Raw genomic sequence first — 16,739 nt, 5'->3', positions numbered from 1 at the left:
CTTTTATGAATAGCCCCCTAATTGCTTCAAGTTCAAATGGTGAATACTTGTTTTGAAGTTGTTCACTTGCTCTGGTTCCATGCAGTATTGTTTGCAAGGTTGATGTACTGTTGCGGCCACCTTTATTCTACTACTTACCTGGATAAATGCGGGGCTTTTCTCCGTTTCTAGCGGAGTTTCCCGCGCGGCGGCCGCATCATCAGATAAGCGCCTAATGGCGCTTATCATTGAAAGCGCCCGCGGCGCGGGAAACCTAAAAAAAAAGCCGCGCGCACGCCACGTTTTAAAAATCCCGCGGTGGCGGCCGCAGGAGGTTAACTGTATGTTATTTATTTAGCTGTTTCTATTTATTGGATGAGCGAGTAAGCGAGACGTCAACTAGACTTTGTGACTGTATTTTTGTTAGTTTATTCTCTCTCCACAGGCCAAACGCCTTGACCTATTCTAATGACATTTTGAGGGTATGTTTCTGCCGTCCTAAATTAGATTTGCTTGATAGTTTCAATCAAATCGCTGCAGCCCCCCTCTTGGAATTATTAGTTGTTTTTTTTTGGAATGATAAAAAAAAAACATAAAAGCGACCGGATTCTTCATACAAAACATTAAGGGCCTCATTCAGAAAGCCTCGATAAGGCCCTTATCGAGCACTTATCGACCAAAATGGCTACTCGTATTCAGTAAGCCTCGATAAGTGCTCGATAACGGCCTGTATCGACGCAAAATCTTAAGATCAAAAGAAAATCGCCAATTGAGCGGCGATCAGCCGCTTATCGACAATTTTCGGAAGGATCATAAACTCGCGCGATTCAGATACCCGCGAGTCGGCTGTCGCCGCCTATCGCAGCCCTAAAAAGCGATCTTCTCCCCAAATCCAATTCACCTCAAAATGTAGGTAAATTGGTGGGGAGATGCCTCGATGAGCTGCGATATGTCGGGACTTAGAAAAAATCAGGCCCTTTTCCTGCCTCGGATTGATGCTGGGGGTCTCTGGAGCTGATAGCCATTAATACCAGCACCGGAGCCCCCCGGCATGCATCCGATGCAGGAAAAATGCATTTACAGCAACTTCATTACCTTAGCGGCTAACCGCTAAGGCAATGAAGGGGTTAAACACCCATGCCAGGCTTACTGTGGCTAGCGAGGGGGGGTGAAGGGGGAAATTGTTTTGATGTTTATTAAAATGTTTTTTAATATACATTTCTTTCATAGTGTAGATGTGCAGGGAGTCTCCGGAGCTGAACCGCGTTGGTTTTATATCCAGGCACCCCCTGCTTCCCAAGATAAAGGCCCCTTTATGGGTTGCCGGTATCCCTCTGCATTGAAATGTCCCGCGTCACGTGACCGGGACATTTCCTTGCATAGGAGATACCGGCACCCCATAAAGGTGCCTGAATCTCGGGAAGCAGGGGGTCCACAGACACAAAACCAACGTGGTTCAGCTCCGGAGACTCCCTGCACATCTACACTATGAAAGAAATGTATATTTAAATAAATAATTTTCGGGCGACATTTCCGCTGTGAGAGACGGCTCTCTCAGAGCCGCTCTCTCAGCAGCAGAAATGAATCGCCGGTTTAGGCCTTTTCAGAGGCTCGATACTCTCGCTGGCAGCAACTCGCCCGTTTTGGGAATTTTGCTATCACTGGTAATCGAGCCTTTCTGAATACCGTGAAAGGCAAAGCCCAAAAAACAGTAATTTTAAATGCCCTGGCGATAATTTTTATCAACCTTCTCTGAATGAGGCCCTAAATGTGTTATTTTGCCACTTTTACTACATGTTCAGATCATTTGCTCGAAACATTTCAGATAAATGAAATGTTAAAAATTAAAATGAATTTGATAACCACGGTAACAAATCACACATCACATTCTAATAGGTAAATCAATGTAAATGTATATACAGTACATGCTCAGACTCCATGAGTAGTGTTTCAGAAATATGTATACAGTATACTTATATATTTTGCACTTCCCCCGTTTTTTTTATTATTGGTGACAATAACTTTTATTTTCAATTGTATTTCTTACTCTTTATAATCGCTTCAGATTATGGGGACTATTCAAGTAGCTTTGATACATGAGTTATCGACAGTTTTGAGCACTTTGAGCAAGTTTACATGTGTAGCTATTCAGAAAGCTCCGATAACATGCCAAACTCGCTCGAAACCTACTTGTTGCCGATTGGTCGCGCTCCCGCTCAGAAAAACAGAGCACTAGCTCAAAAAATGCTAAAACTGGCATTTTTTTTAAAACAAATCGAGCTATTCAGGTTTCTCCCATTGCAGCTCCAACTCGCACATGCTGATCTCGCGAGATGGGATCCGCAATATGACTCTGATGGAGAAAATGTATTCTTACAACATCGAATTGAAGCCGGGTATCTCCAGAGCTGACACACATTAATATTAGCTCCGGAGACCCCCAGCTTCAATCATATGTAATAAAAATACAAAAAATGCTGCTCATCTCTACTTGCGACAATCATCTATCCCCTTCTAAAATTAATTTCCTCAACAATTTTGTCAGACTTTGAGGCTATTTACCTTTCTTCTCAAATTCCCCAATAATTGATGATTGCATATCCGTGATGGTTATATTTTGCGAGCTTTTCAGTACCTTTTCACCTCTTTTTATGGTCTCTAACAATTCATCAAACCCACCAATGGATTGTTGCTCTTTTCACCTTAGTAAATATTGGGTGCAAAATTCCTTCTCGTTTTCCCTGATTCATTTGGAATGATTTGAGTACCATCTAATGCCATACAATCTTTCCCACCCTCTTTCATTACATGCCAAACCTCATTATTTTTACATTTGCACGAGTAACATCTGCTGCATTTTACCTGGGTGCTGAACACAATGCTCTTCACACTACTCCCTAATAGACCTTGCTCACACCTAAGACTTTCCGAAAAATCGTTACATGTAACATTCCAATATTGCTTTCCTGTTTCATGTAATATACTGGTTTACAATTAGAATTTACATACAGTAATGGCATGTCATACAGTACACTCCTAAAATAGAACAAACAGCTACTGTAAATCCCATATTATTTCTATGTGATACCTTATCTATGAGTTTAAGTGTATGAAAATATATATTATTGAAACATAATGTACAAATTCTTATTTTTTCATAATGATGCAGAACAACAGAGAGACTCCTGCTCTGCATTGAATAAATGTGTGAGTAGTGAGGGAGGGGAAGGTGCTCCTATGGGTAGAGGGGTATACAAGGAACTACAACAAGACAAGTAACGCCAGTTATGGGCACTCAATTCCCCTCATTGGTAATCAGCATACTGTATTTGATACCTTAACCACCAATAAATTATAGTGCCTGCCTGGCACAGATATATTTTCTAATGTTGGAATTGGTGGGGTCTAGGTGTAAACTTGCATACATCAAATAGTCACATTCAGCATGTTAGTGTGTGAACTCAAAGGAACTCCTATCTTTAGCCAGTGTTTTAAAACACCCCCTATGTTGCTTGGCTTGCCTGCAGGCTATTTTGCCGAGTCTTTCTATGAGCAGAGGAGCGCTGGTGAGTCCATCTCTCCACCTAGCGCTATCCCGTTGGATCCCCTGCTCGTGCATGTACCGCCGACGCGTGCGTTTCGCGTGTAGCCACGCTTTCTCAAGGCATAGTGGGGGGGCGAGGGGGGGAGGGGTTCCCAGTCCCATCCTGAGCTTTTTAATGCTGTGTTCCAACAGGTTGCATAACAAATGAACTCATTGTGTGCCTGATCCTTCCCTTAGAACCTACTGTATTGTTCCTATTGATGTTAACAATTATGGTTTCTTTCAGGTATCTGGCACACATCTCCCAGCTTAGAATTGATAGATCATCATTACATTTAAAAAGGTTAGAACATTCTTTGCTCCATCCTTAGGTTATCTTATTTATTGAATAGCCAGATAGGGAGATTCAATTGTGATTTTCCATAGAGTAGTATATATATGTGCTTAACAGTAGTTAATTGTTAAGTTTTGACCCTGGAATACAGTAAAAAAAAATAGATTTCATGGATATGATTATATCACGAGGACTCAGACTAACTGTAAGATTCAGCTGGTTTAATATCAATTAAACATTTACATACAGTATTGATTTGTCTAACTATCTAGATTACTCTAACTCGATACTACTCTACCGGGTCTATTAACCCCTTACGTATATATTGGTGTTAACACACTCTTATCCCTATTCGTGTTGACGGGATATTAGATTAGTAATAACTGGTTATTATACCAAAGGGGATTGAACATTATAGTACCCTACTCCTTCACTATTATATAGATTTTAACAACTACAAGGGCGATTGGGGAATCCAATTCTGCGTCGTTGCTTTTTAACCACCATTATTTTAGAGGATTTAGATTAATAAATGAGTTTTTAACTATGTCATAACACATAGTGTACAATCAGGGGCATCGAGTGCCCATAACTGGGTTTATTTGTCTTGCTGTAGTTCCTATTTCATAATGGTGTAACAAACTTGACTACACAAAACAAGAAAGGCAAATGAAACAGCTAACCCAGACTAAACATGGCATTTTAGATTTTATTACACCAGAAAAGTTACTGAAGATACGGTACAGACAAATGAAATGTAGGCGCTGTCAGTGCAAAGGAGTTAAAAGTAATCTCACCTTTTTGAGGAACTGCAGGTCTTGCAGGAAGAATGTGATATAAAACAGGAGCCCAAAACAGTTGACAAAACGGAACTAGGAAAAAATAAAACGGTTTACCTTTGGAATTGTTGGCATTGATCCCTATCCTTGTGCGTTAGTGCAGGGGCGGCCAACTCTATTCCTCAAGGGCCACCAACAGGGCAGGTTTTTAGGATATCCTTGCTCCAGCACAACTGGTGCAGCCATTCTGACTGTGCCACTGATTGAGCCACCTGTGCTGAAGCAGGGATATCCTGAAAACCTGGCCTGTTGGTGTCCCTTCAGGACTGGAGTTGGCCACTCCTGCACAAGCACATTCAATTTATCCTGTAGTTAATCAATTGTATAAAACTATACAGAAAAAAATATATATATATAAAGATCACATTTCTGTTCAGTATTGTAAACCTAAACTACCGTTGTTTGCTTTAATACAAATTGAATGGAATGCAAAACAGAACCTCAAGATCTGATTTCGTTGGGGAATGATATTAAATAGCGCAATAGCAGATTATTTGCAATAACAAGTTTAGTAGATGACAGATTTTGTTCAAGAGAACTTTAATGTCCTTCTGTACACCAAATGTATGCTAACAAACCCGATATTTAACAACTTCCATTCTTAAATAGGCCACACTTTGTTTTAATTAGTAATATGAGATTGGCCAAAGTCGGCAAAACTAATATCCAATTAAATTAGGAAGAGAACAAATTTGGAAACCGTCCATGTAGAATGAAGAATAAAAGTAATATTCTGCTATATTATTGTCTCCTTTTTACCACAGGAGTGTACATTTTGTAATAATAAGGGAGCACAATAAAGCAATATTTGAGCTTGCCAGTTTATAAAGAAGTGTTTTGTGTCCCCTGATCTCTGTGATGTTATGTTCTTTTCTGTGTTCCATGTAATAGAAGGGAGGGATTCTGTCATTTGAGCTCTATGTACTGTATCAAGTTGGGTCAACAAATTAGTATTTATTTCTGTCTGAAATGTGACATAGTTATGAAGTATATTTCTACCGTTTCTTTATTTAGTTCATGCTGCACTAGTATTCTGCAATAATAAAAACATTTACTTATGCCACCTCTAAGATGACGGAGAAAACGAACGGGGAAGGCCATCAAGAAACAATAAATAGGTTTGCTCCATTAATCCATCATCACGTCTCAGAGAGACGCAGAAATCTCCAAAAATGGCACCAGCAATATTTATACAAAGACGCGGTCTGTCGCAGGTATAGTTTAGAGCGGGCTGCAACAAAATAATGACGTTGCGCTGAACTTTGTCATTTCTCAGAACCCTTTGTGTGCGGCATTATGCTTCCACTTATTAAGTTAGAACTTGTGAATTGTAGGTTCATCACCCAGCCTGTGAAAAGGAACAACGAAGAAAGAGGGCAAGGGTCAAAGGAAGGATTTCGATTGAGCACCCATAACAGAGACTGAGACATTATTCAGACGTAGCGGCATGGAATGTGAGAAAAACCCTATTCTCTATTGTAAATCCCATCTTCTAAACTGCGTCTATAAAAAGTGACAAGCCGTCCAGATTGTGCGTCCTTTGGAAGCGGAATGAGGTGGTGCTAACTCCATCCCCAGTCTGAATTATGGGTGGTTCTCTCTCAGCTAAACAAATATTTCAGGCTCTGGATGTACAGTAACTGACAATAGCAAGTGGTTTGCATAACGGAGCTACTAGAATAGCAGTTTTAGTAAAAAAATTGCAAGTTTGAGGCTTTTTTTACATACCGATCGGATTGGCAGTGCCGGAGTGAAACCGCTTCTAAAAAAGCCTTTTAGACATGGATTGGACATTAGAAAAGGGCTTACAGAATAGCACAGCATCCCAATGCACTTCTAATGGACACTTTAAAAGCAGTTTGCCACACTTCAATGCTGTCACTACTAGGTCTATTTTTTTTTTTAAATGTACTGATTGGCTGGCAAATCCGGCCAATTAGTGAAATACGGCATCAGGTTGGTTACAGACCAGCCAGAAAAATAAAGGTTTTAAAACTGAATGAAAATAAAACTGAAGCCAGTCCACTATAAGTAAAAATAAAGTGCACTAAAGGAGGAGGTGTAATTGAAAAGAAACCAGAGGGGGGATACTGAGCAGAGCACCCTGCTTAAGGCCCACTGGGAGGTAAATGCAGGTACCTGCCCAGTGGCCACAGCGTGGGTGTACTCTGCTCGGATACGGGAGCGCACCAGCACCCGGCACAGAGCCTGGCAGGTAAGGGATACCTCCCCAGCCTAACGCTGCTTCCTGGATTTATATATAGACAGCTTGGCTAATACCAGGAGCAGGTTGGATAGGTTGTCCCTGGACCTATTGTTCCGGGATACAGGGCGCCCAAAATTAAAAATATGAGGGGAGAAATGCAACCAGAACTGAAGGAGGTGGCCCCTCAAGAGTGTAAGAGGGGCTGCAGCCTGGTGAAACTAAAATAAATGTGAAACACAGACTCCCTTGGATCGCAAAATGGGCATGCGGCTAGGGAGTCGTGAAGTGGGTGAGGTACTCCTCCGTGCTCTGTGCAATATGGAGGATTCTCCAACTCAGATCCCTGGTGGAGCGGGGAACTAACTCTGCATAGAGTTCCCTCCACCGGGAACTGTCACCCTCGTTTGTTGGTAGTACCTGCCTCCAGATGGTACCAGGGCAGGTGACGAGGACGAAGTAGTGCACAGAATGGAGCATGAGAGAGTACAACCACCTCCCGTTCGTGGTCCAGGAGATCCCCGACTCGGTTCATCTGTGCTTGGCAAAAGCGGTGTATGATGCAGGGGGACTCCAACATCTGTGTAACCCTCGATGGATTATACAGCCGGGGCTCAGTTAGGAGGTCCTCCCCAACAGCTACTCCTTGCCTAGACATGGACACCATGCTCCATGCCTTGAGGGTTTCCTGGTAGTATGCCGGTAACACCGAGAGGTCTCTCCCAAACCGCTCAGGCTTGATAAGAATCAGTTGCCGGTCGTACCCCATATTGCGCAGCTGGCGAAGGATGTGTAACAAAGGTAAAAAGTGCAAACTAAGTACCACCTTCCTCGTGATCGGTCCTGCAGGTGCTGGGTAAGTGCTGGCTCTTCCTCCGCTGTGGACTCCGACGTGTCTCTGGGTACATGGTCCAGGACGCGTCCGATAGCAGAGATGCAGATGATAGAACTGCAGGGAATTTCCTCCAGACGACCGGCGTTTCCTCCGCTTAAGACTCCGGAGTACCTCCAAGTAAGCAGCTCAGGATGTGTTCGGTAGGTAGAGACATGGCACTGAAACTGCAGGGATTACCTCCAAAGGACCGCAAGTTGCAATAGACGGCGAGCAGCAGGTCTTTTTTTCATAAACCTTGGAAAGTTCCCTGCGCTGTGAAAGTTTTTGTGCAGCTGACGAAGGAAGCTGAATTTGGTTTGCGCTACTATATCCCCCTTTTTCTTATATTAGAGGCAGAAGGTGTGCACCTGGGAGCACACACACAACTCCCTGTTCGCCCTTTCCCAGAGAGAGGCACAACTGCAGAGACCCAATGCTTTCCCATCCCGAGAAAGTCCAGCAACTTCCTCTGGATTTTGGTGATAAATTCAGGAGTCGGACGCAGGGTGATCAGCCGGTGCATCAGCTGAGAGGCCACCACCTGGTTGATCACCAGAGTCCTTCTCCTGAGGGAAAGCATTTTTGACAGATACGCCCACGACTCCAGATGAGCAAGGACACATTCCTCTTACTCTGTCCAATTCTCTGGGACTCGGTGCTCCGCAGTGGACAAGTAGACTCCCAAAAACTTGATTGCATCTGCCGCCCATGAGATATTACAGAATGTGGGAGGTAAGGAGTCTACCTGTATGGAACCCTCTAAAAAGCCTGAGCATTTGGACCAGTTGATCCGAGCTGAAGAGGCCGCACTATAGACCTCATGGCACACTTGTGCCCCCTCCAGATCAACTAGGTCCTCGGCCACAAATATGTTGTCAGCATAGGCTGAAAGGACTACCCGCATATCTGGTTCTCTTAGCATTTGCCCGGTGAGCCTTCTCCTCAATACACAAAGAAAAAGTTCAATGGCTAGCGCGTAGAGTTCACCAGATAAGGGGCAACCGTGGCGCACTCTTCTACCAAACGCCAAGGGTGTGATCAGGGACCAATTGATCTTAATCAAACACTCTGCAGAGGCATACAGCAATTTCAGCTAGCCCACAAATCGTGGGCCACAACTGTACGCATGTAGAGTGGCAATGAGGTATTGGTGATCCACCTTGTCAATCGCCATCTCTTGATATAGGGAGAGAAAGGCGAGAGACAGACCAGTCCTGCAAGAGTAGTGCAGCAAATCCCGGACGAGAAAGATATTATCACATATTGTCAGGTCCGGGATGGTATAGGACTGGTCGGGGTGAATCACCTCTGCCAGCACGGACTTGAGTCTCAGCGAGATGGCTTTGGCCACGATCTTATAGTCCATGCATAGCAACGAGACCGGTCGCCAGTTTTTGATTTGGCGGAGATTCCCCTTCTTGGGCAGCAAAGTCAGCACAGCCCGTCTACAAGACAGGTGCATCTCACTGGCTTCAAAAGCTTCCTTGAGGATCTGTTGGAAATCAGGGCTCAGAGTCTCCCAGATGGATCGGAAGAACTCTATGGCCAGTACGTCTAGCCAGAGAGATTTACCGAAGGGCATGAGACAAAGGACGTCAGAGAGCTCAGCTAGAGTAAGAGGCTTATCTAGCCTCTCTCTGTTGCCATCGCTGACTATGGCAAGCCAATCCCATAGCACCCTACAGGCATCTGGATCGAAGCTCTCCGGATCCATCAGACAGGAAAAGTCATCGGCTAGGAGGCAGGTGATATGCCTTTGATTGCCCCTCTTTTTCTTCAGCTCTTAGAAGATCCACCTCCTGAAGAAAAAGGAGACGAGATCGCACATACGCCCCCTGAGCCTTGTGCTGTTCTAGCTGATGGAACAGATGGCGCACTTCCTCTCTAAGTATTCACGCTGCAGGGCTTGGTTCCCTCACGCAGGTAGCCACTTCTCAGATTGAGCATCTCCCCCTGGAGCACCTCGATCCCAGCGTCGCGCTGTCTGCTTGCACCCTTGGCATACTCCTGACACAAAAGGAGCAAGTGCACCTTGCCCACATTCCACCACTGATGACTTTACAACATCATTGCAACCTCTCCAGGCTGTCCAGAACTCCCGAACCAACGTTGCCATGCCCTGGTCCTCCAACAAGGAGTTGTTGAAGTGCAAATAGGCAGCCACGGGCAAGGATGGTATGAGCACCACGGTAATGGACGCACAGTTGTGGTTCGTGAACGGTGCCAACCTAATGGCACTGGACCGGGCTCACGACATGAGGTGGTTAGATATATAAAGCCATCTATCCAGGAGTGGGACACCAGATCATTCCACAGCCTAACGTACGTGTAAGGAACTGATGTCCCTGGCTGTTGTTCCCGCCAGACGTCGACTAAGGAGAAGCGGGTGATGAGCTCCTGCAAGACCGACACGGAGAAGGGGTTTGACTCTGTCCCGACTTTGTCCAGAACCTCGAAGGTGAAATTGACGTCATCCCGAGTGCCACACACTCATCTGCATCGACCGTCTCCAGGTATGTTGACAGCCCGGCAAAGAACCTCACTCTCTCTGGCCTGTTTATCTTAAGATACACGTTCATTAGGTTAAACGTGTAGTCCAGATGATGGACCCGGAGGTGGAATAGACGACCTGGGCTAACAGCCTTGACAAACAGCAGCTCCGGCTGGAAGGACTCGGAGAACAGGATCACAACCCCACATGATGATGAACTGAGGTGGCTGAAAAAGACCCTGCCTCGCCATTCCAGGTGCCAGCTGGTTCAGCCTCTGGAATGGTATGAGTCTCCTGCAAGAAACTTACAGAGTGCACTCCCTTCAGCAGATAGGAGAGTACCTAGAACCTGTGGAGACCGTCCGTACAGCCGTTAAATTGAGCGTGCTGATGTGCAAAGTCATTATTTTTGCATGTCAGGAGTGCTGCCTGTCCCAGCCACAGAGGTTATTCCTCTTGAGGCCTGCTACTCTCGCAGCTGGTTTATGAATTTACAGGCTCAGAGATGCCCCAAGCTCCCAGAATTGTTGGCCCTGTGGTTAGCCCTCATGCTCACCTGGAGAGAGCGAAGGATAAAAGAGATATCTCCCCACTTCTCGAGGGCCAACGGCCCCTTCTTTTCTTTATGTCCATAGAGGATGTTCTCCAGGAAACGTGTGAGTTCCCTGGTGGGGATGACTGGTTCATCCCCGGGCGCCTCCTGGCTGAGGGGTTTGTTATCCCCACCCTCCTCTGCTTGATTTGAATGGACCTCCCACTTGGTGTCAGAGGAGAGTCCATTTCACCCTCTATGGTGGGACCTGAAGGTGGTGCTGACTGTGCCATATTGATTGGGGGCACGTTGGGGAATGGATGCAGGCATAGCAGTAGAGGGTGTGGCATCCCAGGGGTTATTGGAAGCCACAGAGGCATGAAGTGCCTTAATGGCCTCCTCCACGGCTGCCTCTTAAAAGAGAGCAAGTGTTTCAGTGCTATTGTAACCACAATAAGTAGCACATGTACCCATTACACTGTATTACTGTATGTCCAAATTCACATACACACTTACTCTATATTGCAGATTTTAAACTGAACTGTATTTAGTATGTAATGTTTTATTCCCTAAATACTGCCGTATTTAGCAGAAAAATATTAAATTGCAATAACTTTGTGTACTAACATGCTTGATAAAATATTAGGATTAAAATTGTGCCCATATAATAAGCAGTAAATGTAAATGTATAGTCGGGGGTGGGTGTTCCTAGGGTCCCTGACACTTTTTCTGCTAATATAACATACAGTAATTCTGGATATTGTTCCTAAAGGGACTGATGTTCTCAACATTGTGTCAAAGAATCAAACCTGCAGTATTATAGACAAAATAAATCAGATTTGAAATGTAAAGACAATATCTTACCACAAGCACTTTGATGGTGAGGTGGTTTTGAAATGATGACTCGGCTCTATGATTCTCTATAGAGGTAAGAGGGAAACTGTAGTTAGCAACGCCATTTGTTATGCAATTTGCAAGCTTGTTTTTCTGACCCCAGTATAAGTTTATTGTACTTTTGAGGACAATCCCCAGGGCCAGTCCACTTTAATGGCCATTAATGATATGCAAAGAGGTGTGAAACATTAAACTTTCAACCAGTGGTCTGTGGTCTGCTTTTAAAGGAAGCCAGGGGGAGGGAGCGACGACAGGTACTGTATGAGAGCTCATTTTGATGCTACATGATGGATATTGGAGAAGGAGCGGCTCAGTGAGTAACGACAATGACTGGCACTGAGTTTGAAGCAGGGGAACCTGGTTCAATTCCCGTTGTTGGCTCCTTGTGACCTTGGGCAAGTCACTTTATCCCCCTGTGCCTCAGGCACCAAAAGATAGATTGTAAGTTCCATGGGGCACAGACTTGTGCCTGCAAAAATGTCTCTGTAACGCGCTACGTAAAACTAGCAGCGCTATACAAGAACATGTTATTATTATTATATATGCACAAAGGTGGCTACGGTATAACAGAACAGGCACATAAATATTCACTGTGCCAGACACATACCGAGTTGAATATACGATTTTAAAATAAACAAGATGCAGGAAGCGATTCCGCTGGCTTCCCACAGTGCACAAAGTGTTATTGGGTTGACAAGTCTAAGGCACCTTATGAGAACCAACCAGGATCAGAAATTCAACCCACACAACCTCTGTTTATTCAGGGCAACAGCCCTTGTAGCGTGAGCTATACCAGCAGAGGGATAGCACCACTGTCACAGTACACTTAGTTTTGAGCTCTACTTCCCATTGAGTGCTCATCCCTGTACACAGCATGTTACCCTCTTCTGGGATAGAGAAGCATACAGTATCTAATAAGCAGTCTTCTAACATGGGACACATTCTGGCGCGGGAATACATTTAAATAGACTAATGTATTCCAGCATCGAGGGTGCATTATAGCAGAACTCTGCTTAGGAAATATGGCCCACTGTGTTTATCCTTTATAAGATTAGAAGTACTAACTCAAGTAACCAGCTCACTTTGTTATATTACTTTCTCTCTGCATCTGCCTTATTTGCTGTGCTTCACATTGGTTTTACTTGTGTGTGTGTGTGTGTGTGTCAGAAAACATGTGTTTTATTTAATCTCACCTGGCCTCAGGAACTCATAGCCCTCAGTACATATTATTACTTTGCTCTTGAAGTCGTTTCAAGGTTACAATAAAATAATAGGCCTCCCTTGGTCATATGCTATCGGACATATTACAGTAGTGCACTGCTATATGTCAGCTGGTTTAGCTCACACTGCTAGAGCTGCTGCCTAGAAAAACAGTGGTTGTGGCTTCTAATTCTGTTGGGTCTGACACGATTCCAATCTTTAGATGCCTTAGGCTTATCAACTCTATATAGTTGGTATGGAAATTCTTTCAGGAAGTGTGGGATGGGATTAATTTAAGTATATTTTGCATTGTTATTAGCACAGGGTACCTCAGGTGTGCTCTTTTATCATTTTATTCATTTGGAGGAAGGTTTGAGGGGATATATATACAACAAGGGAGAAGGCGTGGATCAGCGAGTAAAGACTGACTGGCACTGCGTTTGAAGCAGGGGGACCTGGTTCAATTCCCGGTGTCGGCTCATTGTGACCTTGGGCAAGTCACTTTATCTCCCTGTGCCTCAGGCACCAAAAACATAGATTGTAAGCTCCACGGGGTATGGTCTGCAAAAAATGTCTCTGTAAAGCGCTACGTAAAAACTAACAGCGATATACAAGAACAAACAATTATTATTAACTGGAGATACTACTAAATGGAAAATCTCTCATTCTGGGTTTTTTAGTACCCAATCCGTAGAGGGCTTTTGGTGGGGCGATCGGATTTGGATCAGTTCACCCATCTCTACGGAATAAGAAGTTATGCAAGTTACTCATCATCTTAAAAGGTGGTAAATAATTACAGGCATATCCCGCATTAACGTACGCAATGGATCCAGAGCATGTATGTAAAGCAAAAATGTACTTAAAGTGTAGCACTACCTTTTTTCCACTGATCGATGCATGTACTGTACTGCAAACCTCATACTGTATACGTGCATAACTGATGTAAACAACGCATTTGTAACAGGTTCTATACTCTCCCCGCTTGAGCACAGCTTCGGTGCAGGTAGGGAGCCGGGATTGCTTTTCAGGATGTGCTGACAGGCGCATGCGCGAGCTGCCGTTTGCCTATTGGGCGATATGTACACTTGCGATATGTCCTTACTCGCGAGGGAACTTAAAGTGAGTGTCCTCAAAACGGGGTATGCCTGTATTGATATGACATAGTTTTACATACCCCATTCAGTCAGGGAGATGGCAGCTCTCTTGTATACAGCATTCAAAATCTCCATGTATAGCGTGTGGCAAATACTTGGCAAATACAATCCTATTATGGTAAACTTGCTGGTGCTTCTTTTGTACCAGCCCTGGGTCCATTTTTCCCAATACAGAAACATAACCATCCCATCAACTGCAAGTCCCAAAAATATACAGACTGAAGGTGCAGACACAAATAATATCCTCAATTTTTGCTTCCATTGTGGATAGTAAGGTTCCCATCTCCCAGTTATGGGATGTTCAGTCAATGGTCCCCAGTACTGGGCTCGAGAGGTTTCAAAATAGCTCTTCAAGTGTAGAGTGCCCCAAAAATAGGCTTTGGCTGAACTACAGCGCTTCCATAGCTTCATGGTGAAAGTGGACCAGATGACATTAAAGACAGCAAAAAATATGTATTTGTCCAAGGAATCTAGGAAGAAGGCACAAGCAAAACTGAGCAACGCCATTGGGATGAGAGAACCAGTGAAATATCCAAGGAAGCAGAAGTATAGTGCCACAGGCTCCCCAAAATAAGCACGGATGGCATCTGTAGAAAGAAACAAAACATAATTTACTTATGGGTAGGTTACTGAAGCCCATATTTACCAAACAATGCCAAGTTTTACTGCACATGAATGCCTTTAAGGCCGCGTCCACGGTGAGAGCTGCGAGAACAAAACAATGAAACTGAATTGATGATGCGTCCATACTGTGCGTGCGTATACGTGCGCGTGTGTAGACGTAATGCGTGCAAAGACAACATTTTTTGTCTTTGCATGCGATGCCCTGGTCACGTGCGCTGTTCATCGAATGAGGGCGAACCTTTCACGTGACGTCACGAGCACGTCCCCCGACACGCCACCCACTGCGCAATCCAGCAGGCCAGGGATCCGCCGAGCAACATGAGCGCCTGACGTCATGGCGCTCGATAGCGCACGTGCACGCAATCACCCTGGACGCGGCCTAAGATCCACACAGTTATTATAGTGTCATGGTATAAGGGAGCATCAAGTGTCACAGCTTCCATGTACTAAATGAAAGCAATGACAGTGGCATATAGAGAGGCTTATTCAATAGGCCCCAAAGCGGCCGATTGCACCACAATCAATCAATCAATCAAAAAGCGGCCGATTGCACCACAATCAATCAATCAATCAATCAAAAACTCCCATTTAGGTCAATGGGAGATTTTAGGAGACTGCTTTTGAATAAACCCTTAAATTCCCACACAGCTGTACAGATGTTATTTTCTCTGTTAACGAGTTTATACACAAAATAATGCATTAAATAACGTGTGTTATCTCCTTGACCATTGTTTTCAATGGCTCTTCTGTTAAAAAAAAACTACCAGCGTTAACACAAAGCAATGTGTAACCTCGTACATCAAAGTCTTCTACATCTGCAAGGGGCTTGGACACATGGCAAAGCAATCTGACAATTGTTTTATATTACTCTGTAAGCACAGTAAGCTAAACTTCAGGAAGGTTTCAGTTATTTTCAGTCACTTTCTTTAAAGGATTTAGACTTCAGGTGGTCTCTCTGACCAATCTTTGAGTGTGTGTGTGTGTGCGCGTGTATCAATGTCTTGTCAGTGCTCTTTTTCTGCATTGGAGCTGAAATCCATTAATATCACCACCGCAAACCCCGGCATCAATCCCATGCAATAAAAATGCATTCACAGGCAACTTCAGTACCGTAGCGGCTAACCGCTAAGGCAATGAAGGGGTTAACCCCTCCTGCTTTCCACCAAGGGCCAAATACCCCCTTCACTCACCCCCGCTACCCACAATAAACATTAATAACCACCTCATCTACCCCCACATGATTGATACCAGAGGCCATGGGTGTTCGGGGTTCCTCAGGTGGTCCCCGCGGGTGTATGTGGGCCCTCGGGTGGTCCCCGCGGATGTCATGGGGCTCTCGTGTGGTCCCTGCGTGTGTCCGGGGGACTTCGGGTGGTCCCCGCGGGTCCTCACAGGCCTGCGGTACCACATTTTTTTTTGCAATACATTTAAATAAATACACCCCACTCGCTCCCCCCCAAAGACATATAGTACAGTAATGGGCAAAATAACTATTATCCAGATCTGGATAATAGCTAATTTGCCCATTATAAAATAAAATTTAAGCCAGACAGCATAAAGTAAATAAAGCTTTCTACTTACCCCTGCCATCATGAAGGTTGTCCTCATCAGCATACCACGTCCATGTCCTCCTTTGCCAGAAAGAATACAAGAAAAAATACAATCTTAATGGCCCCTAACCTCTTAGCGGTTAATAACCTGTATAGTAATTAAGTGCAACTCCCGTCCCCCACTAATATAATATGGGTATGATAAGCCACTATAGCAGTCAATGATCACCCTAATAAAAAAAGTATGTAGGCCAAAAATACACAATAATAAAAGATATACACAAGCACATAAACAACCCAATTAAATAAATAAAAGCACTAGCCAATCAATCAATTTAATAAATAAAAGCATTAACCAACAAAATAATTAATTAATTTTTAACACTGGCCAACAAAACAATTAATTAATTTAAACCAGTAGCCAACAACAATTAATTTAAAATGCTAACCAATCCTAATATGTACTAAAAACAAGCCATCCAAAATCCAAACAATTAAAGCCAAGCAATAAAAACAAATAG

General features: G+C 44.0%; 1 protein-coding gene across 6 annotated transcripts in view; it reads right to left on the bottom strand.

Annotated features, from left to right (window-relative positions):
- LOC142470139 (anoctamin-10-like) overlaps window positions 1–16,739 on the bottom strand; it is an 80,223-nt gene that overhangs the window by 25,510 nt on the left and 37,974 nt on the right. For 5 of the 6 annotated variants that reach the window (XR_012789180.1, XM_075577094.1, XM_075577093.1 and 2 more), the window contains 3 exons: window positions 14,065–14,631; window positions 11,661–11,716; window positions 4,655–4,729 (listed from right to left, as the gene is read on the bottom strand). Coding sequence is in view for 5 of the 6 variants with exons in the window: in XM_075577094.1 (XP_075433209.1) it covers window positions 4,655–4,729; window positions 11,661–11,716; window positions 14,065–14,631 (698 nt within the window). In the remaining variant the exon portion in view is untranslated. The remainder of the gene's footprint in view (window positions 1–4,654; window positions 4,730–11,660; window positions 11,717–14,064; window positions 14,632–16,739) is intronic. The other variant, XM_075577097.1, reaches the window with a different exon arrangement.

The sequence above is a fragment of the Ascaphus truei genome, chromosome 19 (assembly GCF_040206685.1).
Source record: "Ascaphus truei isolate aAscTru1 chromosome 19, aAscTru1.hap1, whole genome shotgun sequence".
Lineage (NCBI taxonomy): Eukaryota > Metazoa > Chordata > Amphibia > Anura > Ascaphidae > Ascaphus > Ascaphus truei.
Note: the sequence above shows the minus strand (reverse complement) of the source record. Positions and strands in the feature narration are given on the sequence as shown.